The following is a 27,972-nucleotide window of genomic DNA, read 5'->3' on the forward strand; positions in this document are numbered from 1 at the left end:
TTATATCTATATTTTTTTTAATATATATTATTACATAAATATGTAGATATTTAGCTTTTTCACTATCCTCAGTTTGCTTGTAGTCTGGTTTCCTCACATGCCCTCCTTTTTTTTTTTTCTTTTTTTTTTTTTTTTTTTGTCACAGCTATCCAGAAGGTTTTGGGGTAGATGCAAAACCAAAGATGGCTTCCTATCACCAAATTTTCCTTGCACCCAGTGAAGAGGAAAAGGGCAGCCTGCCTACTCCAGATGATGGTAATTTATGGCACATGTTGCCTTTGGCTTACAGAGCAGGAAAGTGCCTTGCCTAAACAGTTACCAGAGCACCTTGTGTGAGTGATACTTAATTGCCTCTTTGGTGTCCAGGCACTGCCGGCACAGCATAGAGAAAGGAATGTTGTGCTAAAAAGGACTTCTGTTGGCGTCATACCTCTTTATGAAAGATTCACACCCCACATCCTCAGCAGCAACAGATATCAGTTTGGAGATTACTTCCCTATGTTGTGGCCAGTATTAGTTCCCACCTACATAATATTTGTAGCTTTATTTTCTTTTTTCACAGCCTATACAGAGCTTGTGTCTATCTGTTGTACACAGGAAGAAACACTTTGATCTTTTAAGAGAAACAGTGGAGAAAACTTTTGGGCAGCATTCAGTGTGGGGGCTGTCAGCTCAACCCTACAGCAGAGTGATGCTCCCTCCCTTCCCCCTTCCCCCTCCTCCCGCAATCAAATAAGCCTGATTTGCAGGGAAATACAGCAAAACAGCTCAGCACTTCCTTGTACAGCATCCTGTGGCTGTGTCAAATTGTTTCACAACTTGTTTACCTTCCCCTCACTAACTCTAATGATGTTTGGCAACAGGATGCTTTAGTACTCTATGTATGATAATAAGATCATCAAAATTCTGATTAAATGGTTTTCCAAGACAGAAACCGGTTAGAATCATCTGTCACTCCCACTTGTTTCTTTCAGGGAGATGAAATATAGCAAAAGAAATGTCCTGCTGTTTTTCTAGAGTGGAGTAACTAGTCTGGCTTAGAACCTACAGAGGCAGTAGATAAAATGAAGCAAGTCCACTGACTCCAGCAGTTACTCTGGACTAATGGTGTTTCAAATGAGATGTTTTTGCTTTATCTGCTGCTTGACTTATTACATAAAAAAATGATTCTTCATTTGCAGTTTGTTTTGTTTCCTAGTTCGTCAGGAGATTCTGAGAACAGTAGAAATCATCTGGAAGCAGCTCATTTCTCAGAGGCGGCAGGTTCTGGAGGACACTTACAAAATGGATCTTTCTGTAAAAGGAAATGACAAAGAAAGGGACATGAAGATAACGGAGATCACTCCTTTATGGGAAGAAATTATGACAAAAGCTTGGCAACACTTGATAGGTCTCTGTTATTTTATGGAACACCCATTGTAGTAAGCAAAGACATTGCAGTAAATGTAGTGCTTAATGGAAAGCTGCTGATTCCTTGGTTATACCCGTCCTCTGCACATCATGTACTAGATAAAGCAGACTTTAATTTCTCTCATCCAGGATTCTGATTTCTTTCTGTGTCATGCCCCAGCCCTTCTGTAATCGTCTGGTGATGTTACGGAATCACGGAATCTTCAGAGTTGGAAGGGACCTCTAGAGATCATCTAGTCCAACTCCCCTGCTAGAGCAGGATTGCCTAAAGCACATCCCTCAGGGCTGCATCCAGGCGGGTCTTGAAAATCTCCAGAGAAGGGGACTCCACAACCTCCCTGGGCAGCCTGTTCCAGTGCTCTGTCACCCTCACCGTAAAGAAGTTTTTCCGTGTATTTGAACGGAACTTCCTATGTTCTAGCTTGTGCCCATTGCCCCTTGTCCTGTCGCTGGGAACCATTGAAAAGAGCCTGGCTCCGTCCTCCTTAAGCCCACCCTTTAGATACTTGTAAACATTAATCAGGTGCCCCCTCAACCTTCTCTTCTCCAGGCTAAAGAGTCCCAGCTCTTTCAGCCTTTCCTCATAAGGGAGGTGCTCCAGTCCCATAATCATCTTGGTTGCCCTACGCTGGACTCGCTCCAGTAGTTCCCTGTCCCTCTTGAACTGGGGAGCCCAAAACTGGACACAGTACTCCAGTTGTGGCCTCACCAGTGCAGAGTAGAGGGGGAGAATTACCTCCCTCGACCTACTGGCCACAGTCTTCCCTATGCAGCCCAGGATGCCATTGGCCTTCTTGGCGACAAGGGCACACTGCTGGCTCATGGATAATTTGCTGTCTACCAGGACCCCCAGGTCCTTCTCCTCAGAGCTGGTTCCCAGCATGTCCGCCCCTAACATATACTGGTGTTTGGTATTCTTCCTCCCCAGGTGCAGGACCCTACACTTGCTTTTTTTGAAAAAACAAAAGTTGTAAGGTTTTGTAAGGTTGTAAGGTTTGTAAGTTGTAAGGTTGTTGTAAGGTTTGTGCTGTACTGCAAGAAATAGACAATTGTATCCCATCAGCGAATTTAAGAGGGGAGAATATTTGGGTGAAGAATGGCATCCCAGTGTGTGTAGTGCTGCAGGGATTCAAAGTTCATGTCTGTATAATGATACTGGTCTATGGCAGACCTCTGTGTGGCTTTTAAAGACTTGAGAAGTACAAGTTAATTCAGTGCTCCTCTTATAAATAGAAGGACAAGCCAGCTGGAGTGAGGCACTGCCGTGTTGTTGCGTCTTTGGGTAACGTGGATACAAACATGCTACCTTCCCACAGGCTCAATATCAAGACTTATAAGCTTTTTTTTCTGTTCTGGCCCACAGCATCTGAAAAGAAGATTCTCCAGAATAAAGCAGGGCCAGGCCTATCACAGAGCAAGCACAATTCCTGGAGTGAAAGCCTCTCTTCAGCTATTAGGTTGATGCCTGGCCGAAACACAAAGGAAATGGCATGCAAATCTGAGGTAACTTCTGCTTTTTTTTTTTTTTTTTTTTCCTGGCTCTGGAGAGTTTGCCTGGACTTGAGAGGCTTGTGAGTATGTCTCTTGACATGTTCCATTGTAAACTAGACACCTATTGCAGTTAAGGTTCCTTTTCTAGTCTGCTAGAAATAATCACTAAGAAGTAGTCATTGATCTGAAGAACTTTGGTTGTCAGCCTTAATGTATAATGTATTAATGCATACTTTTTGCATGAGGCCTAATTATTGCACTTTGAAAGGAAAAACCTAAGGAACCCGAGTGTGCTTGTGCATACATGGCTCTGCTTGGGCCAGAGGAAGTTGAGGAGATGCTAGCTTTGTTGCTGCTTTTGACTTACACTGCTTATGTTAACCTTGTCCTACAGACACTGAATTAGTAGGAAGGATCAGGTGTTACCATAGTACTGTCCTGTCATTTTCTACTTAATATGAAGTATTAAAGGTCCAGATTTTAGTTTAGCCTCAAGAGATAAGGAGACAAGTGCTTATATGAACTAGGGGTGGATTTGGAGGGTATACAGCATTCCCACTGCTAGAAATGAAGCTGGACAATCTTTTCCATGGGTAAGCTCCTCCTTTGCTGAGAGAGAGGGCCATTTCCATGGTTTTCCTGGGCATTTGTCAAGAACACAAATAAAAAGCACCAGTTAGATGTTACTTATTTAAGTGTGTTAGGGCTAGGTTAATCAGTTATAGCATAAGGCAGCAGTGCATTGACAGAATATTCAGAGCTTTAGGCTGAGCTTGTGTTATTGCAGTGCTGAACATATTAAAGTCTTTTTTTCCTCCTGCTGAGGAGACAGTGAGTCTGTTACAGCATCAGTTTAGGGAGTCTTAACCCTCTAGCTCAAGCTGTAGCAGGTTGCATCTTTATCCCCAGTGATGACTGGTTCACTTCCAGGTGTGTTGATCAGGAAAGCTATGGTATACAAGCAGTGTGTCTGACAGTACCTTACTGAGCTACAGGTTTTTTCTCAACATGCCACAGCTTCCTTCTAATTCCTTAAAATCACTTTGTTGCTTACAGAGTGAGCAAGTTCTTCCCAGGTACATGTGTAGACTGTGATGTCATATTACAAGAGCATCGACTATTTGCCCTGGGGTCTGTTTAATTATTTTTTAAAATTAATTTTGATTATTACAGCTGATTACACCTCAGTGAGCAATGTAATTGATATTTGTAAATGTATCCCAAGGAACATTTTGTACAACATGCTTTTTGCTGTTGAAGGTTAAAGACTCCGTTATTGGTTTTTCCCTAAATATGCCCACATCATTAGTTCCTCCAGTGAAAAGGTTGCCATCTGGAAAAGGCAGCACGGAGACATTATTCAGGCACAAGTGCATGAAATTGGTGTTTCTGCATCTTCTGTCTCTCTTCTGCAAGGAAGCGGCTTGTAATTAAAGAAGCTGGGTTTGGAGGAAACATTACTCATTTGGTGTTATTCCTTATCATGTCAAGGACTGACAGCTCCACAGCTCTGATAAATTGTTCCTCTCAATGAGATGTGAAGCTACAGTTCCAAATGTTCTTTGCTTTCCCTCACCCCCTTTTTCCCTCCAGCCTATCTTTGAAATAGTTTGATGCACTTTTCAGAGAGGTGAAATCTAAGTAAGGTATATGGTGGGATTTTCAATATCAAAGGAAGTTAGGAGCACAAGTTACATTAAAAGTAAATGGTATTTATGCTTTTAACTTGTATTTTTTACCTCACTTTAGTAGTCATTCTAAAGGTGCTGTAATGTGATTTTGTATCATTTGTGGTGTCTCAGGTGCCTTCTGTATTCATTTCTGGGAAAAATCTTCATATACTGGCCTCTGTCTTCACTACTGCTAGTTATGAACCTATGTACTACAGCAATAGGCACCTGGTTGAAACATGGCGATAAAAGGAAGAGTAGTATGAACTACGCAGTGAGAGACAAAGCCTCTAAATCCCATAGTAAAAGAAAAATATTTGCATTTACTGAGGAGTAAGCACAGCTATTCCTAACTGAGCAAAATTTAGTAATCTAGCCAGGATTTCAAAGCTCTGCTCAGTAGAAGGAAGAAATGGGTTAGTTACTGGGTTGTTAATTTGATTCCTCTATAGAATGAAAATAAACAAAGAAGTTGAAGCAGTAGTAGCGTTTGCAGATTTTAAAAAAAACCAAAACAACAAAACAAAACCCCCCAAAAAACCCCCCAAATATCCCCCAACAAACCAACCAAACAAAAAACCCCAACCAAAACAAACTTCAAAAATACAAAACATCCCCCTCAAAACTATCAACTTTTTTTCCTCTTGTCACTTACAAGATAGCAAGAGTGCTTTTGAGACCCAATCCTCAATCTGGAAATAACAGTAAAATTCAAAGTGTTCACTCCAGCAAAGGTTCAGGCCTTGTCTTTCTGTTGTACTCACATTCACGATCTCCAGCATCAGTGAAGCCAATTCCCTGCTATTTGGTGGCAAATGTCAAAATTAGCAATCAAATGCAGCTGCATTTTCCCTGTGTTTCTGAATCCACTTTGGTATCTCATGCTCTGCTCTGGGCTTTGTCTGGAAGGCATGATCATTCAGAAAGGAGAGCGTGATCACGTTTCTGGTAGTAGAATGACGATCTGCTCTAGTAGTTGCTATGTTGTGCTTTCTTGGAAGTCTGGGTAGCCATGCAGAAACAAGAGGAGCACTGTATGAAGTCAGATTTCTTAAAGCTTAAAGGTAGAGAGTTGGGTAAATTTGCCAGCAGGAAGATCTATGAAACTATGAATACAGTGCCAAAGGTTTCCAAATCGTTGACTTTCCTGTTTCAAATCAAGCCTTTTGATCTCTTGCTTCCTTCTTCTCCATTCCTCCCCCTGTTCCCCTCCCCTCCAGTTTCGCTCTCGGAATCTAGGATATGTATTAAATTTTTAGATTAGCAATGACTGATTGTTTTTTGTCATCTTCACAAACTGCAAGAGCAGCAAGGGACCGCTATAACAATCACATTTCAGTAAATTGTAAATCAGTCAAGAGCTTCTTCTAGGCAGTGTCCTGAGATTCTTCCTAAGGGATGAGTGCCTCAGCAAGGTTACAAGCAGCATAATTCTAACTACTGTAAGACAACGCTGCGTCAGGGCTGTAGATATAGTTGTTATTTACAAGAAATGCAGAGCCTTCTGGGTTTTACAACAGCCCTGATCATGCCTGTCCTCTTCTATTTTGGTTCCTTAATTACATTCCTCTATGCCAGGGGCCTATATACCTTGAGAGAATGAAATTAAAAAGTCTTTTTAATCTCAGTCTTCAGAATGAAGAGGTTAACAGACTTCCTAATTTGTAATTGCAAAACCAGAAACGTTACGGTAAGATTTTGGCCAGCAAACGTACGCTTGTGAAGTCAGTTATAAAGAGCCACCATCTGACGTCCTTTGTGCTGGTTTTGTCACTCTGTCATTGTGAGAGAATTCCTCCTAGTTAAGTAATGGGAGAGTGCAGCCTCTGAACTCTAAGGTATTTTGAGCAGCATGATGGTTCTGCTCTGCTGCCCTTAGTGTATGCAAGGTCACTGCAGAGCTAACAGCAAAGAAAAAGCATTTAATGGTGTAGCTCTACAAACCAGAAAACACTAGGTGCTAAGTTTGGCTTGACTGGGAGTGATTTGGTTTTCTTTGGTTGGCTTTGTAGTAAGAGCCTTGTGCTTACTTTTGTAAGCAACAGGCAGATTGTTAAATCCACAGCAAATCTGAAAAGGTACCTGCATCGATGTGTCAGCGAGAGCCACCTTTGTCTCTGTGGATAACTTTCTGAAGTCAGGAGCTCCAAGAACAGACCTCTTGACTGTAACTTAAATCACTGTCAGATAGGGAATCTACTTCAGTTCCTCTAGAAAATTCTTCCTCTTAATTTTAAAAAATGTAATATTTTATTTATTTATACTGATGGCTAAGCAGTCTTGATGTATCTGCTGAAAATAAAACTGCAAATTCATTAACTCATTTAGGAAAGAGAGTTGTATGTCCTCCTCATATCACTGAGCTAGAAGATAGTGACACGACCAAGGACCACTTGAATTCTGCATGGTTTCCTAACAACAGGTACCCTTGGTTGAAGTAATAGCAAATGTCTCTTGGGCAAGCTCCGCTGAAAGTTGTCTGTCTAGTTCTGGCTCTATAATTAGATTTCCAAGAGGGAGAAAGACAGTCTCTCAAATCTCTTCTAGGAGTTAATGTTTCTTTTGAAGTCTGAGAAAGACTGAGGCATGTTTCAAACAACATGTTATTTCAAAGTCTTTAGGACTTTCTTTAGATTTAGATTTACAGAAAATTTATTTTCTTAGTTTTCTCACGTGTTTATTCATCAGGCTTCTCTTAGGCCAGCAACTAAAAGTGTTGTTGCTACAGGAACTTACTTGTTCAATCTTCAAATTTCACAGCCAGCAAAAATATCTTAAAAAATTGTTTCACATGTAACATTCATTCTTAAGATAAGTACAGGTAGTATACCTAGTATCTCTAGTGATTCACATGTGGTGGTGATGCATTATATTTTGAGAAGTATTTAAACATAAAATTTCCATTGACTTCAGTGGAAGTTTGAACCTACAGGCTTAAATTCCTTCCGTGCTGGAAGTGTGAATCTCTATATCAACACTTACAGGAGTTTAAGTGTTTTGTGCTGTGCTAGGACTTACTTACCTAGTACAAATAGTAGCTGCATCATGGATACAGAATTGGTCTTTCCTAGGGCAGGGCTCTCAGCCCACGTGATTCCATAAGGAAAGGGCATGGGGGCTTCATTCGCTCCTGGCTCTTAGTCCTGCTTAACGCTTTTTGCAGCCGCCTTTACAAGTTTTGAGTTAGGTGTGGAGGAGAAACGGCCAGTTTAAAATTAATATATACAGATCATATGCACAAATTTTTGGGTAAGATGTCTGTGTGCAAAAGTCTGTGTGCAAGTCTGTGTTTTAGAGGGTAGTTTTAAACAAGGCTTTCCAAGCAGAAGTGTTTGTTGAATTGGAAGGCTGATGATGTATTACTAGGTTCTTGTCAGGGAAGAGAAGACTGAACCCCAGGATGCCACATCCCTGGAAGTGTTCAAGGTCAGGTTGGATGGGGCTTTGAGCAACCTGGTCTAGTGGGTGGTGTTCTCTGCCCATGGCCGGGAGGTTGGAACTAGATGATCTTTAAGATCCCTTCCAAACTAAACCATTCTATGACATAAAAGCAGCATTAGCTAAAAATGCTGTGTGTTAGTGGGCTTTGACTTCTGTATAAAGAAGCTTTATCTCAAGTTGACAGACATGAGTTTACAGTCTTCGATATTATCACCCAAGATGTCAGCGGCAACACTAGCAGCTAAACCCAGCATTGTTATAGCATCTTTCAATAACTGACTGTAAAATCAAGGCTGATGCTGACCACTGGGTTTTCAAACTTCAGCAGAGCCGCTGCATCAGAGAGTGGTTGTTTAAGGTGGGGAGGTATGTGAGGTAGTGAAAAGCAGAGCGGTGTTGAACAAAAAGGGCTTGCTAATTTGGTATTAAGGAGGAATGAGCTCAATTTAGCAGTTCATAGAATCATAGAATGTGTTGGGTTGGTAGGGACCTCTAAAGGTCATCTGGTCCAACCCCCCTGCAGTAAGCACAGACATCTTCAACTAGATCAGATTGCTCAGAGCCTCATCAAGCCTGGCCAGGGACGGGGCCTCCACAACCTCTCTGGGCAACCTGTTCCAGTGTCTTACCACCCACTTCTTCCTAATGTCTAATCTAAACCTACCCTGCTCTAGTTTAAAGCCATTGCCCCTTGTCCTATTGCTACATGCCTTTGGAAACAGTTCCTCCCCAGCTTTCTTGTACGCCCCCTTCAGGTACTGGAAGGCTGCTGTAAACTCTCCCTGGAGCCTTCTCCAGGCTGAACAACCACAACTGTCTCAGCATGTCTTCATAGGAGAGGTGCTCCAGCCCTTTGATCATTTTCATGGCCCTCCGTGTCCTTCTTGTGCTGAGGGTTCCAGTGCTGGACACAGTACTCCAGGTACAGTTCACAGTAGGTGAAATGAAGAAGATAGAAATATTTGAAACATAATCACAATTATTACTTAAATATTTTTCTTACCAATCACTCAGTTGGTCTTTTATCAGCTTTTCAAGTTAACTGAACTAAAACAAGCAAACATATAATGATATTTCTTTGAAAAGTGCATCATTTGTGTAACATCTTTATCTTCATAACAGAAAGATAATTAACATCACTAATTATCTAATTAAGTTCATTAACTATCTACCAACAGTGCACCGTGAAGTTGACATTATGTTCTTCTGTCAACAAATGCTTTGATTTCTTAGGAAGTAATTAAAATGTAAATTAGCATGTCATTAAATGCACAAGGGAAGTTTGGAATCAAATATTCATTTCAAAACTGCTCATAGCACACATTTTTTTTTTTTACTTCAATAAAAGCAGGCACTTTACTATTAATGATGTATATTAAACAATTTCCATTATAATATTATTGTCTTGTTTAATAACTGGCTCAAAGCTAAATTACAGTATGCGGCAACAAGCTGGAAAAGTTTCTTTAACTTTGAACAAATAAATTTATGTCCTCTTAAGCGGATGTCTGACACACTGCTTATTTATCATTTTCAGATTGTTTACAAGATCATAAAGAAATAATTGAGCAGGTCAAGAAACTAGATAAGAACTGCATGAAAACTGCAGAGCTATCTAATTTTGTGTAATACAAATCACCAAACTTTCTGAAATGTACAGGAATACTTTCCACATTCATTGAAGATAACTGTTTAGCAGACAAGTTGGAATATAAAGGTTTTATGATGATGAATACAAATTATTAGGCTGACTCAGAGCCACAGGTCATTCACCCCACAATCTGTCCCCTAAAAATCCAGTAGCAGTTGCTACAGGAGATGGTGTGTGACAGCAGAATGCACAGTAGAAAATCTATTGTAGCAAAATTGTTCCTTTCTTGGTTAATAAGTTTCATCTTAAAATCTGAAATACAAGAAATAATATTCCTTCCAAAACTTCTTGTGGGTAACTATTCAGACGGAGGTTTTCTGTGCTTTTAAATTTAGTAGCGTCTTGTGCTGGTGAAGTCCCTTCATTTAATTACACACTGTAGGAAAAGCTGTTTTCCTTTGTTTCCTGCATATTTTTTTAAATATATTTTTGCCTTTCAAGATAGAGAATGTCTGGTTCAGGTTTAAGCTTGGATATAGGATTTCAGTGGGTGGAGTTTGATGTTTAAAGCTGTTGGCATTGAAATCTCATCTTTCAAGAGCTGCTGGTTGCAGAGTTTTATTTTCACATAACACAGAGGATGCCAAATGAGTTGAATGGTGTTAATGTGGATGAAAGTAGAGTTTTATTTGGTTGCGGAGAAACCCTAGAAACAAGTGCTAGCTACTGAAACACACTTTTATTTTTCTCTCTCTACTGAATGTGTAGAAAGACAAATAATTTTTCGTATTTCTTGGTTCAAATATGTATGCTTTCTTCCAGAATTTTGCTGCAACATTTTATTTATAATAATTTCAGAAAGAAATTGTTTGAATTAAGTTGCTTTATACACATTGTTTGATTCAAAAGCCTGAAGTGGCAATTTAAACTGAATCAAACCTATATTTTTGTTTTAAAACTTTGGGTGAAGTCAACATTCTCATCCACAGTTTCTCATAAGAAAATAATTTTCCATTATTCATTGTTTTTTAAGTTCTATATTTGTTCTTTTTTTTTTGAGACAAATACAGCATTTTTTTCAATTATGCTGTTTATAATTATAAATCTTTATAAGGAGAATAATTATGACTAAATTAGCATATCAACAATTTATGAGGTTATATATGATGTCTCATCTCATGCAGGGAGCAGTATAAAATGCACATGGGAGTGTGGGTGCCCAGAAAATTAAGTATGAGTTTCTATCAGAGAGTAGGGATAGAAAATAGCTAAGAGCATGAACTGGATGGTGGTACATGCAAGTAGAGAACAGGAAATCAGGGGAGACCCTAGAAATCTCTGCAAGGTGAACTTAAATGTTTCTCCTAAATGAGGGTATAGGTTGCTAACATGTGCGCAAGTCTGTGACCATTCATTTCTTGTTTTGCTAGCCAAATTAAAGATAAAGCTTGGTTGTGCCTGTCTGTGTTCCATTCATGCTTTCTGCTGTAGAGTAGCCTGAGGAGTCCAGGATTGTTCTACAGGCACTAAAAAAATCTCCAAAAGTAATCTTGTCACCTCTAAATGCTTGTCATTTTAGGAAAACCAATAATTTCAGGGGTCAGGGAAGAGGTGTTTCTTTGTATTCTGTACTCTGAGCTCTAAGAATATGCTAATGTTTACAGAATTCTTTTGTCAGCTAAAGGATTAGAAGTGCACATTTTTCTTAAATAAAAGCCATGATTCAAATGTAATCAGAAAACATCAGTGCATGAGGCTTTCAGATAAATATAAAGCCCTAAGTTATATACACCTGTAGAACGTCATAGAAAATCACCATTTTAAATAGAAATAGGAAAATGTCAAGTCAGAACAAGTGAGGGCAAGACACCCCATTGCTATTGCCCATAATGCCAAAGTCTGACCTTCACCTTTCGCTAGAGGTAAAAGCTAATACTTCTGCTGTAACTGAGCCCTCAAGAGGATGAGTGAATTATCCCAAAGTCAGAAATGATTCTCAGAGAGGATTAAAGAACAAACATGACTCATCTCCCGTTGTGCTTTTTTGCTATTAGGAGACAAGTTATCTGTTCTCCCAGGAATTCATCTCTTCAGTAGTATCATCTGTTGAAGTGTGTGTGTGCATGCACACATATGTACATACAAATACATATTTACTGTAGAAGTAGAGCTGCTTCTGTGCCGCCTGCGCTGAACTCAGAAATACAGTGTGGAAGTCTCATCACATGTACACCATACTTTGGCTTTATCCTCTTGAAACCCACCCCTGTGTGTGGGTACATTTATGATGCACTGAAATATGGAGGCTTTTCTCATTAAGTTTGCTATTCCCCAACCAACTGGCAATGCCAGGAATCCATCCATGATCCTTAGGAGCAGTTGGCACTGTGCATTAGCCTCCTAGTGGGTTGAGGCACGAAGCTTCCATGCAACACTTAACTGCTGGAACTACAGTCTGTTGAAAAGCTAAATGAATTTTGGCAAAGCAACAATAAAATCCACATGGCAATAAACAATTTTGTGATTCAAAAGAGCCTGCAAACAACCCTCAGTGTGGAGAGTGTATGCAAAGGACTAGGACAAACTGCTCTTTAATCTACTAAGGAAAACATTGTCTGCCTTAGCTTAATGCTTGTTACCTGGTGACTAATGAAACAATTTTTCCTGTTATGAGATGAACCTACTCGCTTCCTAGTGCATAGTCAATTACTTGAAAAGTAGTCTGGTCACAAGATGGTGGCTTATTGTTTGCCAGGGTAGCGGTGTACCTGGTCTCTGATTCACCATGTTAGATTTAGTAGCAGTAGTTGAGTTGGAGATGTTACGTGCTTTGGCCCAGTGTCTGAATACAACAGGGCTGGTGAATTGAAGACTTCACCCAGGTCTAGTAATTCACTATAACACTCAGCTGCTTCTCTGAAAAACTGCTGCGCTAGCTGTAATCCTATCCTCTGCTTGCAAGGCTGATGAAGAGTGATGACTTATTCTCTGTGATTTAGCAGGAAAGGACCAGAAGTATTGGGCTTTCATTGTGCATGTCAGGAGTGGAAATTCTGGTTAGATATGTGGAAAAAGGCAGAGCATAAGAACTGAAGTGAATACAAGAAGATAGTTTTTACACCTCAAAAGAGTTTAGGCTCAAAACTGAACTGCTGATAATCTGTCTCTGGAGCTATGTAAGTCATAGTCTTTCAGGAATTTTCCATTAAAAAAGATTGGCTTTAGATGGTGACTGCAAAAATCAGTTGCTTTTGTAAGAAAGTGTCTCCTCCCTAAGTCACATCATCAGTGACAGGAGAGCCATGCTGGTTAGGGCATGCAGTCCAGAGGACCAAGCTGGGATATGGGGCTGCTGAGAGGAGCAATGCTGCACCACAGGTGGGTGCCATTTAATGTTCAGCCGCTGGGAAATATATGCGTAAGTGAAACTGAACAATTTGCTTTTTATAAAACAGCATCTCCTTAGTGTTCCATTTCATCAAAAATGCAGCTTTTCTGTTTGGGTCAAGATGGGAAGCATGTATCATGTTAGTATCATGTAATTTTTCTCATTCTAATGATGCTGATTTCTTGTTTCCCTCTTGCAGTCATCACCATAGTGGTTTTAAGTATGTTTAATTGCCACTTTTAGGTTCCAAGTGATGCATATATATGATCTGTATCTTTATATCTTAAATGTTTCTATTAAAGGCAAATCTGTCCCCCTTCAGTAGCTGAAAACCTCTACATATAAGTTGCAAAGTATATGCATCCTGAAACACAGCGATTTCTTGAATCAGGGTCATCAAATCTGTTTCTGCCATGCACGAACTTTTTGCCACTGTCACATAGACTATTTGCATATGTGGCCCGTTACAAGTGGTGTTCCCCAGGGCTCAGTATTGGGGCCAGTTCTGTTTAATATCTTTATCAACAATCTGAACGCGGGGATCAAGTGCACCCTCAGTAAGTTTGCAGATGACACCAATCTGGGCAGGAGTGTTGATCTGCTTGAGGTTAGGATGGCTCTACAGGGGGATCTGGACAGGCTGGATCAATGGGCTGAGGCCAACGGTATGATGTTCAACAAGGCCAAGTGCCAGGTCCTGCACTTGGGTCACAACGACCCCAAGCAATGCTACAGGCTTGGGGAAGAGTGACTGGAAAGCTGCCTGGTGAAAAAGGACCTCAGGGTGTTGGTCAACAGCCAGCTGAATATGAGCCAGCAGTGTGCCCAAGTGTCCAAGAATGCCAACAGCATCATGGTTTGTATCAGAAATAGTGTGGCCAGCAGGACGAGGGAAGTGATCTTCCCCCTGTACTCGGCACTGATGTGGCTGCACCTTGAACACTGTGTTTCGGTTTGGGCCTCTCACTACAGGAGGGACAATGAGGTTCTGGAGCTTGTCCAAAGGAGGGCAACAAAGCTGGTGAAGAGTCTAGAGCACAAGTCTTATGAGGAGTGGCTGAGGGAACTGGAGTTGTTTAGTCTGGAGAAAAGGAGGCTGAGGGGAGACTTTATTCGCTCTCTGCAACTACCTGAAAGGAGGTGGTAGTGGGGTGGGTGTCGGTCTATTTTCCCAAGTAACAAGCGATAGGACAAGAGGAAATGGCCTTAAGTTGCGCCAGGGGAGGTTTAGATTGGACATTTGGAAAAATTTCTTCACTGAAAGAGTTGTCAAGCATTGGAACAGGATGCCCAGGGAAGTGGTTGAGTCACTATCCCTGGAGGTATTTAAAATACACATAGATGTAGTGCTGAGGGACATGGATTAGTGGTAACTTGGCGGTGTTAGGTTAAGGGTTGGACTTGATCTTAAAGGTCTCTTCCAACTGAAAAAATTCCATGACTCTGTGATTCTGTTTACACGTAGTTTGTTGTGTCCTTAAGAGCTCCTTACCTGCTGTTCTTTTTTTCTATGCCCGTGAAGTAGTTACTGAAAACCTAGTGATTGCTTGAATAGCTGTAATTAGATCGAAAAACCTTCCATGTAGAATTGTAAAAGCCCAGGTTAGGGGAATAAGGTATGTGGACTCTTCCTGTGATATAAGATCTAATGTCTGGTAAATCAGTTATATTAGAATACAATCTGGCACTGGGAACATAAGAGTAGAAGCGATTTCTAAATTGGTTTGTCAAATTGTTTTCCCCTACCGCTACTGCATGCTGTCAACATATACATCCTCTTTGTGGGCTTATCAGGCTGTTTCAAATTAATTCAGGTTGGGTTTGCCCCATCACCACCACCCTTTCCCCGCAACCAAGTCTTAGCGGCAGAATGTTCCAGAAGTTCACTTGTTTTTAGTTTCCCCATCTGTAAGCTAAAAACTTTGACCTCTTTCATAAAGATTTCTGAGATGTACTGGTGAAAAGTACTGTACAAGAGTAGGTATTTTTCTTATAGCTAAGATGCTATATGAATGCTTTTACTGTGTGTGCTTATATATTTATAATATTTATTTGCTCAGAAGAGCTAAAGTAGTAGACTAATATCACTAGTTCTAGTCCTCACCAACAGATGACTAAAACACATGCTGCAAAACAAGTATGTGGGTATTCTCACTATCATCCATGGGATTGCTCACTTGGCACTGTGAGGGGTCTGGACATCTGGGCTTTTCCTTTGGGTCTTCCAAGTCCAAAATTATTTAGTCTTGAAGCTTATTTTTATTTATTAAGAGCTTTGGCACGTACTTTTGTGTGCATATATGTTCTTTAATTCCCCAAAGAAAGCCTCAGAGTGCAGAGCTCCAATGGCATAATGTTTATTTAGGGAAGAGCTGTGGCATGTGTAGCGTCTGTATCATGCAATATGAGTTTATTATGGCGAGCCTGAATATTTATGGGGTGCAGGAGTCCTAAGTGATTATATATATACATAAAATATATAATTTAAAAAATCAGACATAAAACTTTCCAGAGCTCAGTAGAGAATTGTTAACTTAAAAGTCACACCTCAACCTTTTTTTTTTTTCTTTTCAATCATTTCTTATTACAAGCAGCCTTTTGATTGCTTTAGTTGAAAGAAATTATAGAAAATCCACTCTCTATTTTTTTTGGCATGCTAATTTCTCTGTTTGCCAGCATTTTTCTCCTTGCTGGTTTTACCTTTCCCCAAAGCTAATCATTTTCTCTCCTATTTGCATGAGGTCTCCAGGCAGCAAGAGGAGAAATGTTTTTTGATTCTGTGGTTTGATTTTTTTTAATAGGGAAATAGCTTGTAAATTCCATCACCTTTTCAAGCTCTAAATATTTGCTGGGGAATCAGAGGCAGTAGAATGACCTGATTCTACTTAGAATGTGATTGTCTAAGGCTGCAAAGTAGAGAAGTCTGTATAAAAAAAGACTTAAAATATGGTATCATACTCAGATTTTTAGTCCAGGATGGATCAATATGGTCTTTTAGTCTGCTTTTCCTTAGAATGCAAGTCATATTTCTTGCATTTACACCTGCTTTTCTGCATATGAAACTCAAACCTTTTATTATGTTATGCAATATAAAAATTATCAAAGCTGGCCTACTATTTTTGTTCAAGATAGATATTACACTGTGGCACTATTGTATTTAATCTACTGCATAAAGAGTTGCCATTTTAAAAGACAATCACCTACAATTTTTAATGGAAAATGTTTATTTGTTAGAAACTTGTTTGGACTAGCTGTTCATTAAACCTTACAGTGTAATTGTTCTGACTGAACACTTAATAAACAATAGCCTGGTCTATATTCTCCATGTTTATTAGATATCTTTTTCAGGTGTTGGTTTTGTTTGTTGGTTTGGGTTTTTTTGTTGTGTTTGTTTGGTTTTTTTTCTAATCACAGTCATCTCCAATTTTGTTAACTGCTCATTTCATTTTACAACCAGATGGTTTTCCTGTGGGGATGATCATCAGGGACATGTTCATCTGGTTGAAGATGGCTAGCTCATTTAGAAGCCAAAGTGGTTAGTCTTCAGTTCACCAGAAGCAGCTAGCAGAATTTTTCCTCCTTAGGACCCTTCATATGTTTCAAAGGTTAGGAGCTGGTTCTGTGAAGACAGTGAGAATCATTGTGATGTGGACTTTGACCTTAGGGGTCTGATTGGTGGCCGTGAACAAAATACAGACTATGAGCAACTTTGAAACAGCTGCCAGTAGAGTACTGAGTCGGCTTGAATGGCCTGTGGGTATCTGAAATGGTTGTTGCTTCTTGGAGGAATTAGTTGTCTGTTCTGAAAGGCTTTTACTCTATGCCCACATAGAGCTGGGAAATCAGCCCTTCTCCTGTATTGAGCCCAGCTCAACAGCACAGAGATGCTGTCGCTTTCTAGGTCAGTCTTTATGGGAGTTTTATATGAATTATGGAATAGTTTTGTGAGGCCGCAACTGTGATTACAGGTTTAATGATGCTTTAAACAAACAAAAATGTAATGACTTTCATCAGTGTAAAACAGGAGCTTCCTGCAGGGAAACACCAATAAATGTGACTTCGCGGCAGGGATACAGACCTGGCTGGCAGCCAGCAGTAATCGGCACACCACATAGACCTTGTGTGTTAACTTAATTATAGCACAGTGCAAGCAGCAGCCAGACAGTTTGCTGTGAGGAATCACTGCCAGCGTGACACAGTCAATGCATTTAAAAGTTACCCATCTGATCTGTGGCTTTAGGTAGTGAGAGGCTGGGACTTTCACAGCTAGTTTAGCCTCATGCTGCGGCTCATAGCCGTCTCACCTTTGTCAGCGAAGCTCGGGTGGGCATGAGAGCCTTCAAATGGCACTGGGAGGACTCTGACCTCTCCTGTGTAATCTCCGAACAGCTTCTGCCTTCTCTGCCACCTCTAATCCTCAAGAATTTATGAAAGGAACAGATAGTTCTGCTACTCTCTGTAATGCAGTTAATGGCTGGCCACTCTGATTCTTTTTTCTTTTTTCTTTTTTTTTTTTTTTATTTCATGGCTTTGTACCTTTTGTAAGTTCCTGGGAAGGGAAAGCAATCTTATTTTGACTTCAAAATCATGTTCAAGTGAGGCTGAATCCTTCCTACATGTTTGGCTGGCACATGGAATAGATATTTATGGTTTATTTGGATACTGTGACTTTTGGGATTTTGTTTCTTTCAGTAGCGATTAGGAGCATCATCCTGAGTCAGGTCCCAATGTGTTATACCATTGACTTCAATAAAAAAAAAAAAAAAGTTGCTCTTTCTGAGGTTTGGGAAACTTTAAAGCAAGCGTGCCCAGAAGATCAGACATGCCATCATGTAGTTGTAATAGGATAGCTACAATCTTTTTTCCAGGAAATACACTGTCAAACAGGGGAATTTTTACCTGTGACTGTTAGTAAGAAGGCTCTGACACCGAACTCCCAGTAGCTACTTGTCAGCAGTCACAGGAAGAGATACCGAGCAAGGAAATAAATTGATGAAGCAGCTGTCCTTGTGTTTGCATAGAAAAGTCTGAGCTACGAGACTGTAGAACAGTCTTGTGAGCGATGGACAGCCTGTTCGTACAGGAGAGTCCTGTGCTGGTTCTTCAATTGCCTTCATGCAATAAGATAAAACAAGCCAGTAGCTTACTCAGTTGTTCAGTGCTTCAACTATACACACAGCCTTTCCATATGCTTTGTCTTTCTGCTTGGGCAAAAAAAATGTCATGAGAACAAATACTTCAAGTCTCTTTGGGACACAGAATTTCATAGATGGCTAGGAGAAAGGGGGGAACAAACCTAGCACTTTCAAAGCTGAAAGCTTGTCTTTGATTAAAGTTTAACAGGTGAATTTGAGAAATTAGTATGATAGTGAATATCCCAGATTGTATGTTATTTGCATGATATTAGTTTGGCACCTGAGAGTTTTCATTGAGTTTAATAATGTTTCTGCTGATCTTTTGAAAAGGAAGTCTCATGCTGCTTGAGATTCTCTGGTTTGTGTTCTGTATAGGTCTTGTCTCTGTGAACCTTGTGACCCCAAAACCTGTAGGTTTTGGTGAAGTAGGTAAGAAGAGAATGAAACCTGTTTCATTTTCCTACTCCCTGAGTTTAAGGATCCCACCACACTGGACCATTATTCATGATCTTAGCCTGTGTAACTCTGACGTTAGTATTTATAGTCTCTGTTTTGTGGTTGGAGAGGTGGTGGTTTAGGGCAATTGAATGTCTTGCTGAAGATCACATCACAATCTGCAGAGTGGGGAATGCAATTCATAATCTCTCGACAGCAGTTCATCAGTCTTGTACTTGCACAAAGACCCTTCACTTGAGAAGTTCATTCCAATAAAACAGCAGATGAAATGACGGTTAATGTAGGTTCACTGTTCTGTGAGTCTAGTGCATTCTGGAAGGAAAGGAAAGGTGTCCAGGGAGTTCGGTGAGGCTGCTTTAGAAAACATGTATTTCCAGAAACATCTGAGTAGCACTGGGGTTTAGGGCATGTCTGTGCTGTGTGGTTGAGCAGATGCAGTTATTAACGGGTTTCGTCTTGCACGGGCACAGCTCTACAAGTTTCTGGTTGTAGAGCTAGCTCAGACATCTCTGCATCTCAATCCCATTAAATAGTGTATTTATCCTCCAAATCACTTGTTGCCATAGGATTTAGGCTCCTAAATCTCAAAAATGTTTTGGAAACAGTTTGTTTCCTGTCTGCAAAAAGGGGGACATGGACCATTCCTTTGTTCACACTTTCTATTATGCAGCAAGGAGCTGGTGTGTTGTTACAGATCCTTACCTCAGTCAAGCTCTTTAAAACAGATAATTGTCATTTAGGCTACTTGCATTACTAACTAATTCAGCTCCAAAAGGAGAAGCCTTAAATTTTATTTGCTGTTTTCTTTCTCCTTCTGAATAGCTCCACTAAAGACCCTTGTTAAAATGTTTGTCTTCCTGGTCGAAGTGTGCAACTTGCTCTCAGATGATTGCCTCATCACTATACTGTCTGGATAGCCATCAAACACACAGACACAGGCTTTTCCCTAATATTCCCTAATTATTCTTGTGAAAGACAGAGCAGCTAATGCTTGCTTCTGCCCATCACAGAGTTTGCACCTGCAGCAGCTTGGTATAATATGTTCTGATGTTTCTTCTAGGGATTTGTGTCATGTATGGAACGGTACCGAAGAATTGGGCAGGAGCTGTATGCCTCTTTGTACAAGAACCACATACAGGTAAAGAACAGGAATATTGTGCAACAGCTTCCTGTTGTTGAAAGGATGCTCTTGGACTACCCTGAGAAATCATTAATTTCATCAGTGAGATGAGTAGTATGCCCAAAGAAATGCTGAGACTTAATGAGTCAGTACTCTGTTCCTGACATCACCACTGAAGTGTGATACAGCATCACTCACCAATCAGATTGCAGATCCTCATTTTATCTTCAGGAGCCTTTTTTTCTTTTGTTTAAACAAATTATTCCACTCTTACAATGGCAGAAATGAAACTGAGGACTTTGACCTTTTTTTCTTAGCAGCCAGTAAACCTTTTCAAGTGGTCTCAAGCTCATAGCCTGTAAAATCTCACAGTTACGTTTCTGTTTCAGAATTGGCCATCAGAGACCAATAAGCTTTTCATTCTTTGAAATTCTAACTTTTTCTCTCCTTTAAATTGATATTTTAGTACCCCCCAGCCCCCTGCACACGCCTTCTAAATATAAATAATTGAACTTATGCCATGCTTGGAGGGAGGACAGTACACTTCTGACTGAGACTTTCAGACTGTGTTTTCAGTGAGCACGGTTGTTGCCACTTGACACAAATGTTCAGTAGGGAAAATCTGGAGTGAATAAAACCTCTGTGATGCTGTTCTCCTGGTTCACTGCTTTTGAGTTGAAAATCTAGTGAAAGTAGCCATTTTCAAGGAGGTTGAAGTTTGTGGCATGCTTATATTTGTCACTGTATCTTAGTTTGAATGATAACATCTCCCACAGCACACTTTCAGTAGACAGTTGGACCTATGTTTGCTGGGTCTGCAGTAGTAGATCCCCCTGAATCACTGGAGTGGTGCCACTGCTGGATGGGAGGAGGGAAGTGTGCAAAAAGTGGCACAAAGTGGTTCTGTCCCACAGGTGCTGCAGTGTGGTTACAGCAAAGCAGCCAAGGACTGGATGATACTTGAGGAGGAACTTTTCTACGGAAGTGGCCCGTGGGGACATGCATCACGATCCTTACAGCCACGGTGGATTCTTGATTGTTATGAAGGGCCTTCACGAATGAGGAGGAGGATTCAGCATGTGAACACCCGAGCGACAATGATGCAAATGAAGACTGAGGTAGAAAGCTTTTACAGGAGGTTCACAATTTCTGTAGCAGTTGCTGGAGATTTTATCATCACCTCTTTCCTCTGGTTCTTGTCACCTTACTCATCAATATGCTGGGCTATGCATAGAAAACCCACTGAACGGGTCTGCTTTTGAGAGAGTAAGAGGGACTGCAACGTGTTGAGCAGCAACAGAATGATTTTCCCTTTTTTCTGGTATAAGAAGTCCCAAGACAGATGAGAGCATAACCCGACCATACTTTTCTGCTTGTAATATCTCAAGGGTATAGCACTTCCCAATGTATGCAACAGAGTCCAGTTAGAAGGCTGCACTGTCTTTTAGTCTTACGCTTACTAGGGCTGCTAGAACTGGTGGACGATCAAAAGGGGAATTAGAGTGGTTTGAACTAAGCATTGAATTGTATGTGTGGCGTATTTACTACTCTCTATAGTGTCTATGTGCCAAATCCTATCAACCAGAAGTTGAAGCACTTTAGTACATCAGTAGGTTCCCCTCTCTAGGACATTTTCAGCTTTTCTGGGAAGCTTGGATTCTGGCAATTTCCTGTAACCTGAGTGGTATGATTTTTATCCCAGAACTGGCCTCATGCAGGGTCGTCTTTGGAAAGACAACAGTCCTTTTGCTTAATTGTTGACATTTGTTCCTACATTTAATTGTTCCTTTGGGCCCTTTCAAATTAGTTTCTTTGAATTTCCAAGGCATTTATTTGCAACGTAGTTCTAAATCTGTTTTTTCTCTGCAACGAGGTTCTAAGTTATGTTTACCTGCCTGCATATTCCACTTTAATCATACCTAGTCTCTTCTCAGGTTCTCCTAGGAAACAGAAATGAAACAACCCCCACTGCTGAAGTGAATCCAGGTAACCTTTGAGAGCTAAACTAAATCATCAAGAGAGTGGACTCTAGCAGCCAAAGAGAATTAGAGTTAGTGTATGGACTTGCAGGTCAGAATTTCATCTAGAAATCATCTAGTAAAAAAACCCAAACAACTTATTGTCAGTGGTCTGGGCTAAAAAGTGACTTGAACATCTGTGAAAAGACTGATGTTATTGTTATAGGTGGTATATAAACTGTCTTCAGAATTTGTTCTCTCTTGTTGCAACCCGTAAGACCTGAAAGCAAAAAGCTATCTTGAAATGAAACCTTTGGGCATTCTTGAGCACCTGGAAAGCTTCCAGCTGCTTAAACTGAGAAGGAAAAGTGCAGACTTTCTCCCCACTTTTAGTAGACACTTCAGTTCTACTTCTGAAATAGTATTTAAAACCAGGTGATACATGGCTCGGAGAAGTGGTAATAGGAATTGTAACTTTCCAAGAATGTGGACAAAATTATAGAGTGAAAGGAAATCATCAAGAAAATTAACTTGTCAAATTGTTTTTCACTGTTCAAAATAGAACCAGATCTTTCCAGTATGTCAACATTTTTCATTTTCCAAGCCCAGGTTTTCTGTTATGTGAGACAGTAGAAGAATGGGGTGGGACGTGGTGAAATACGATACAGAAGTTACCAGTTTTTCAGAGAGGAGGGAGAAAAAACCCAACACATTAAGAACTGTAGTTTGGAAATGTCAGCCAAGTCTAAGGTAGTGGATTTCAGCCTCCTGTATGGCTGCTCCAAGTCAAGCTTCTAGTGTACACTGTTGGAAATAGGCAGTATTGTTGTATACTTCATAGTGTGGTAGGGCCTAGAAATCAAGTGATACGGGAGCTCATTGTTCTAGACTCCAAACAAGACTGAAGTACTACGTAGTTTCTGGATGAGAGTGGTTACAGTCTACCTCAATCAGAAACCTGATCATTCCTACCCTGACCGTGTGCACGGCATGAATTTGCAAAACTTGGGACACAGCGTGGGCAAGATATGAGCAGATTGTGTGTCCTTGGGTTCTCTTAAGATCCTGCTCAGTGCATGTCCCCAAAAGACTCCCATTTTCAATTTTTCCTGATTTCATGTATGTGAACAGATTCTTCTTTTTTTAAATTATTTGATTGTCAGATGAACAGCCCAACACAGTGCGGAAATGAGAATAAATAAATTTGTTCAATATTTTTAAATCTTCAGCGATTATAGGAATTTAGTTTGAATTGTGACTAAGTGCAGCTACCCGTTTTAGGTTCCCTGAACTAAGCATCCTTTTCAAGCAGCGACAGATTTTTTTCTCTTGCCTGTTTTTTTTGGTAGATAAATAATGCTGTTTCCCAAGGTAGAACAGATTGGGTGAAAATCTAAATTGCAAATGCTTTTGATGTCATCCGACTGCCACTAAAACTGCAATCTCTTTTATTACTGATATAGGAGAGCTGACATTAAATGGAGCAGAAAGGGAGATGGATAAGAAGGGATCAGATTGTAACCAGCTAACATTCTTCCCTGCTCTACATGAAAGTTTCCATTCAGAAGACTTCTTTGAATTGTGTGTGGAGAGACAAATTATATTGCAGGAGTTTACAGAGAGTGAAAAGGTAGGAAAGATGAACTACAACACTTTCTCTGGGGAGATGGCATTTTAGAGGGTGAATTGGATGTGGAGGCCTATCTGTTCCTTTCAGCCTGGGGTTCGGGTGGATTCAGGCTACAGTAAACATCATCGCTACCTGTTCCTTAGAGCAATTGCAGTTTTCCAGCCTCTGTATGAGCTCCTATATAGACTTATTCTTGAAGAGCATTTACCGTTAACTCTTTGAAGTAACAGAAAAAAATTTGGGCATGCGACCAAGGTATTCTCATACCTGTGAGACAGTATTGTCTGAATTTGCCTAAGACATGGTAAATTATGAGACTCTGAGAATTCCTGTCCTGCTTTCTCACCTTTACTCATGCTCAGAGCAGTGCCTGGATCAAATTTATTTATTACCTGTGGAAGAGTGTGCCAATTTTGCATAGGTTGCTAGTTAAAATCTCTTCCTGCTGAATACTAGAAAATGTTTTCTTCCTCCCTTCACATGCCTCTTTCTTCTCTGCCACCCCATGAGTGCTGGACAGATTCTTCCCTCTAAGGCCATAGAGACTTTCCCTACTTCCTGTTTGATGTTTCTGTTGTGTGTCATTTAGTCAAAACGGTGCTGTTCCTTCTTTGTTCTTGTACTGGACTGTATGCCCTTCTCCCAGGTTTCTACCCGGCATAAGGAAGAGGCAGGTTCAGGAACACTGGGAGAGGAGACAAGCTGTGGAGTAAATAGGGGTGAATCTGTTACTTTCATCCGGTGTTCTCAATTTAATCTCTTTGCTCGAAAGTCAGCAACCTGCCCTTCACTTTCAGCATAGTCCCTACAATGGTGAATCCAAATCAAATCCTTGATGTTGGCTATTCACTGCACATAGCCATTTTCCGCAGGACTGTGAGAGATTTTTGTCATGAGTAGACCTGGCTTCACTCTTTGATCTTTTGCAGTGTACCTGTTTCTTCCAATGGCATCATTCCCCCTGTTGGCCCCAGAGTTAGCATCCTATAGTGGAAGTCAAGAGTCAGTCTTGGAGTATTTAAACTCAGCCATCACCGTGCTGTGATAGTTGTACATAGGTATAGAAATAATTATTTTATTTTTATGTCTCAATACCATCACCAGCTTTTCTTGATGCTTTGCAAGTGGCCAGGGGTCACATTCGTGCACTCTAACATGATGGCTTCCTCAGTGTCTGTTTATAGAGTATAATTCATCATAATTCATCGTAACTCATTTCCCTGCCCCTCCTCCTTCCCACCCCTGCGCCCCCCCCCCCCCCCCCCCCCCGGCCCATACCTCTCCCCAGCAGAAGGAGACAAGCATGGAAATGTGAGGCGTTTTCCGTGTGCTGATCTCATTTTGAGCCTTCAGGCTGTCTGTCTCCTCTCCATGTAACTCTGCAGGAAGCCGTCAGAAATGCCAAGCATGTTTTTTTTCCAGCAGCAGTCACTGTGTTGCTGCGCTGACAGAAGTATTAAAAAAAGCAGTAGGGGGTGACATTAGCTGTCCTGCGCTCACTTAGTGCGCTGCAGTCCTGCCTTGTAAATGGCTGCCTTGTGAGCTCTTTGCACTTTAAGCAGGCAACTGGAACCATCTTACCTACTGCACTGCACAGGATAGTCATTGTGATGCTTTGGCAGATATTAGATTGATTTCTGGAACACAGGGATAGCACTTCTCTGGAAAGTGGTCATTGTTTTATAATGTCACTCAGTGCTATTTTTTTGCATTACTATTAAACAGACACCTTTGTACATGTTCAGATATGTGAGATGGCTTTTTGCAGAAGCAGTAGATCAAATGCTATTGACGTTGGTTCAGTCTATTCTCAGCAAGTTCGATCAGGAGAATATGGATACAGGTGCGGTGTTGTCATGCTAATATCTAGTCTTTTGTTTTATCTTGCTTGCAAAATGGACTAGAAAATACTTCTAGGCATTTCTGTGAAATTGGTTTTAAGTATTAAACAAAATGTATTTCTCACTTGGACTGCGAGAGAAAGGGACTATAAAGGAGAAAGCAAATGGATGCAGTTTTAGTATAGGCTAAGGAAGGAAGCTACTGAGTGGTGAAGGTTAGTCTCTGGCAGAGTGGAGACTAATTGTATGAGGGAACACTCATACTCTGTGTTTGAACAACACACAGACTGTGCAAAGTTCAGCCTTTGGACATGTCCTTTTTTGTTGCTTTTTTTTACACACTAAACTACCCACAGAGGAATGCATGTCCCAGATTTAAAAGTCAAATACTCTTAATTTAGGAAATGCCAGAAATCAAGAAATTAATCTGTGCAATTATAGCCTTTAATGACACAATCACTTGCTGATTTTGCCATAAAACTATCCCTTCTGCTTTACTAGTACATAGGGTGGAAGGTACGTACATCCAAATGCATACCTTCAAAGCAGTATTTAGTTGTATTGACCCATAAGTCTGTCTCTTCTGGCCAGGATCCTTGTAATACATATAATGGCACCCTCTGTGTTCTGCAGCTAGCAGGACTGCTATAGATTCCAGTCATCTTCCTTACACAGTGTTAGTTTATCACTAGAATATGCCCATCCTGAGCAGGCTCTATGAAAAAAATAGTGTTTAATTCTGTTAGTTAAATGGTAACATAATGCATATACAAAGGGTCTGAATTCAGGCTGACTTTTGAGGATAAGACTATGTAGTTCATAGTAGATCATAATAATGCGTTCTTAAATTGTGTGACGTTCCCAAAGCTTGAAAATAGAAGCCTCTATCAGACCTCCCAAGAATAGCAGGCCAGCAGCAGAATTGCTGAAAGCTGTGGGTATCACATTGACATCTGCCAGAGAAAACACCTTTAGTGCCTTTCAGGCTTTTATAATGATGTCTGCCGAAGTGCCAACCGGAGGGGATAGGAGTATATTATGATCCTGGATATGGTCCTGTACTGTAGAGGGAGGAGGTTGCAAAAGAATCTCAAATCTCCTCCACCATATGTCCTGGCCTTGCCTTTGGAAGGGACAGCGTGTTGTGGTGAGCACAGTTTCTTTCCTGATTACTTGAAGTTTAGCTTCAGCTGTTTTGCCCCTCTCAGCTGCCCCTGCATTCCTATTGTGTTTGAGTTATCTGTCCCATTCTTCTCACCTACATAGCACAGCCTCCAATTCTCAGGATTCTTGATCTCATCTCATTTCCCTTGCCCAGAGAGTCCCAGTCTCTCCTCTGCAGTTACCCTACCTGACATGTAGTGTTATTTCCAGTTATATGAGGCTCCTTACTGTTCTTTCCCTGTTTCTTTCTATACTCTGCACCAGTGCTGGTAAAATTCAAGACGCAGAGGGCCATTGTTGTGTTTTGGCTCTATGGAGGTACATAAAGAAGTAAGTGGGCATTCAGAGGAGTTGTAGATGTTTGTGGCTCACACATGCGCTGAGAGTCTAGGCACAAGGGATGGAGGATCAGGGCCGTTGTTTGCAGACTAAAGGAAAATGGTGAGCTGATAGCTGAGATTTTGTTTCACGTCCTCCCTTACAGACTACTTGTAAAAGCTGGGTAAAAGGACTGCTCTTGGTGTGCTTGGGAAAAATGTGACTTTGAACTCAAAGCTGGGAATGGAGTCACCTCATTGCTGAATGTTTGGAACTGGTGTTGTAATTCCAGTAGTGTAAAGTAGTATCTATGTGTATGTGCACAAGATGGTTTTTTCTTGCACACAGAAGTCAATGTGCGCAATTCACTATATGAATATATCAGACTGCAGGTGCAGATCTACAGGTGTTACCTTCAGGGCTGTCCTCTCAGAAGCTGCTGAACTGTGTTATACCCTGGCTCCTTGGTTATACATTTTACATGTATCTTCAGTATACGGAGACTGTACACACCACAGGCATGGAAGGAGAGGTTGTATGTGATGTGGATGGTGTTATACAACATGTGCTGCCGCAGAATTGTGCAAGAGAAATGCAGATAGGAACCTGTTCTGACCTAATCAACTTGCCTACCAAAAGCCAGAGCCAGCCCTTTAAATAACCCTGGTTTACCAGCAGAGACAGGGAGATTGGATTCTTACGTCTGCAACCTGAGCCCCCAACTGCTGGATTGCATCCCTGATCTTTACAAACCTAAAGTAGTCCTGCCAGGTTGTTAATGTGTGGTTAGCATGTAATAGATGAAGAAAGCGTAGGAAGGCTTGGGGAATGATTTTGGTGTGGGAATTCTGAATTTTGGAGAAAAGTAAACCTCTGTTTGCCAGCAAGTCATTTGAGATGGTAAGAAATCCAAGCAGCTGGGGTAATGAATCTGAAGTTAACAAGTGGGCATGGCCTAGCAGAAATCTGGCTACAATGTCTTTCCTTGAAGGAGGGTCTGGAGAGAGCACAGGAGGTGCCAAGGACAATAATAGAAGGGACTACCATAAATCATCTAGAGGGAGTAGAATCCATGGTTGGGAGAAAGGAGCTGATTAAAGAACAAGCTCAGTTGAAAGAGGGAGCAGCTGTAAGGTTCAACATCTAGGACCCGCAGAATGGTGCGGCAGCTCTGCATCCACTTGGTGGAGCCAGTGTTTTTAGGGGTATTGCACATACCTCAGAGCTATGCAAGACAGCAAGGCAGCCTGTTTTCATGGAAGCAGTGTTACACCTTATCCCAGTGTGAGGATGCAGCAGTAAAGAAATTTACATGTGCTTGGTGTGCAATGGGAACAGGGACTAGCTGTTGTGGTCGAA

General features: G+C 40.9%; 1 protein-coding gene across 3 annotated transcripts in view; it reads left to right on the forward strand.

Moving 5' to 3' along the window:
* Positions 1–27,972, forward strand: part of WDFY4 (WDFY family member 4) — a 161,983-nt gene that overhangs the window by 77,546 nt on the left and 56,465 nt on the right. For all 3 annotated transcript variants that reach the window (XM_074591165.1, XM_074591164.1, XM_074591167.1), the window contains exons 37-43: positions 146–255; positions 1,199–1,390; positions 2,774–2,913; positions 19,643–19,720; positions 20,617–20,820; positions 21,637–21,688; positions 23,124–23,290. In XM_074591165.1, coding sequence (XP_074447266.1) covers positions 146–255; positions 1,199–1,390; positions 2,774–2,913; positions 19,643–19,720; positions 20,617–20,820; positions 21,637–21,688; positions 23,124–23,290 — 943 coding nt within the window. The remainder of the gene's footprint in view (positions 1–145; positions 256–1,198; positions 1,391–2,773; positions 2,914–19,642; positions 19,721–20,616; positions 20,821–21,636; positions 21,689–23,123; positions 23,291–27,972) is intronic.

Source organism: Larus michahellis, chromosome 6, assembly GCF_964199755.1.
Source record: "Larus michahellis chromosome 6, bLarMic1.1, whole genome shotgun sequence".
Taxonomy (NCBI): domain Eukaryota; kingdom Metazoa; phylum Chordata; class Aves; order Charadriiformes; family Laridae; genus Larus; species Larus michahellis.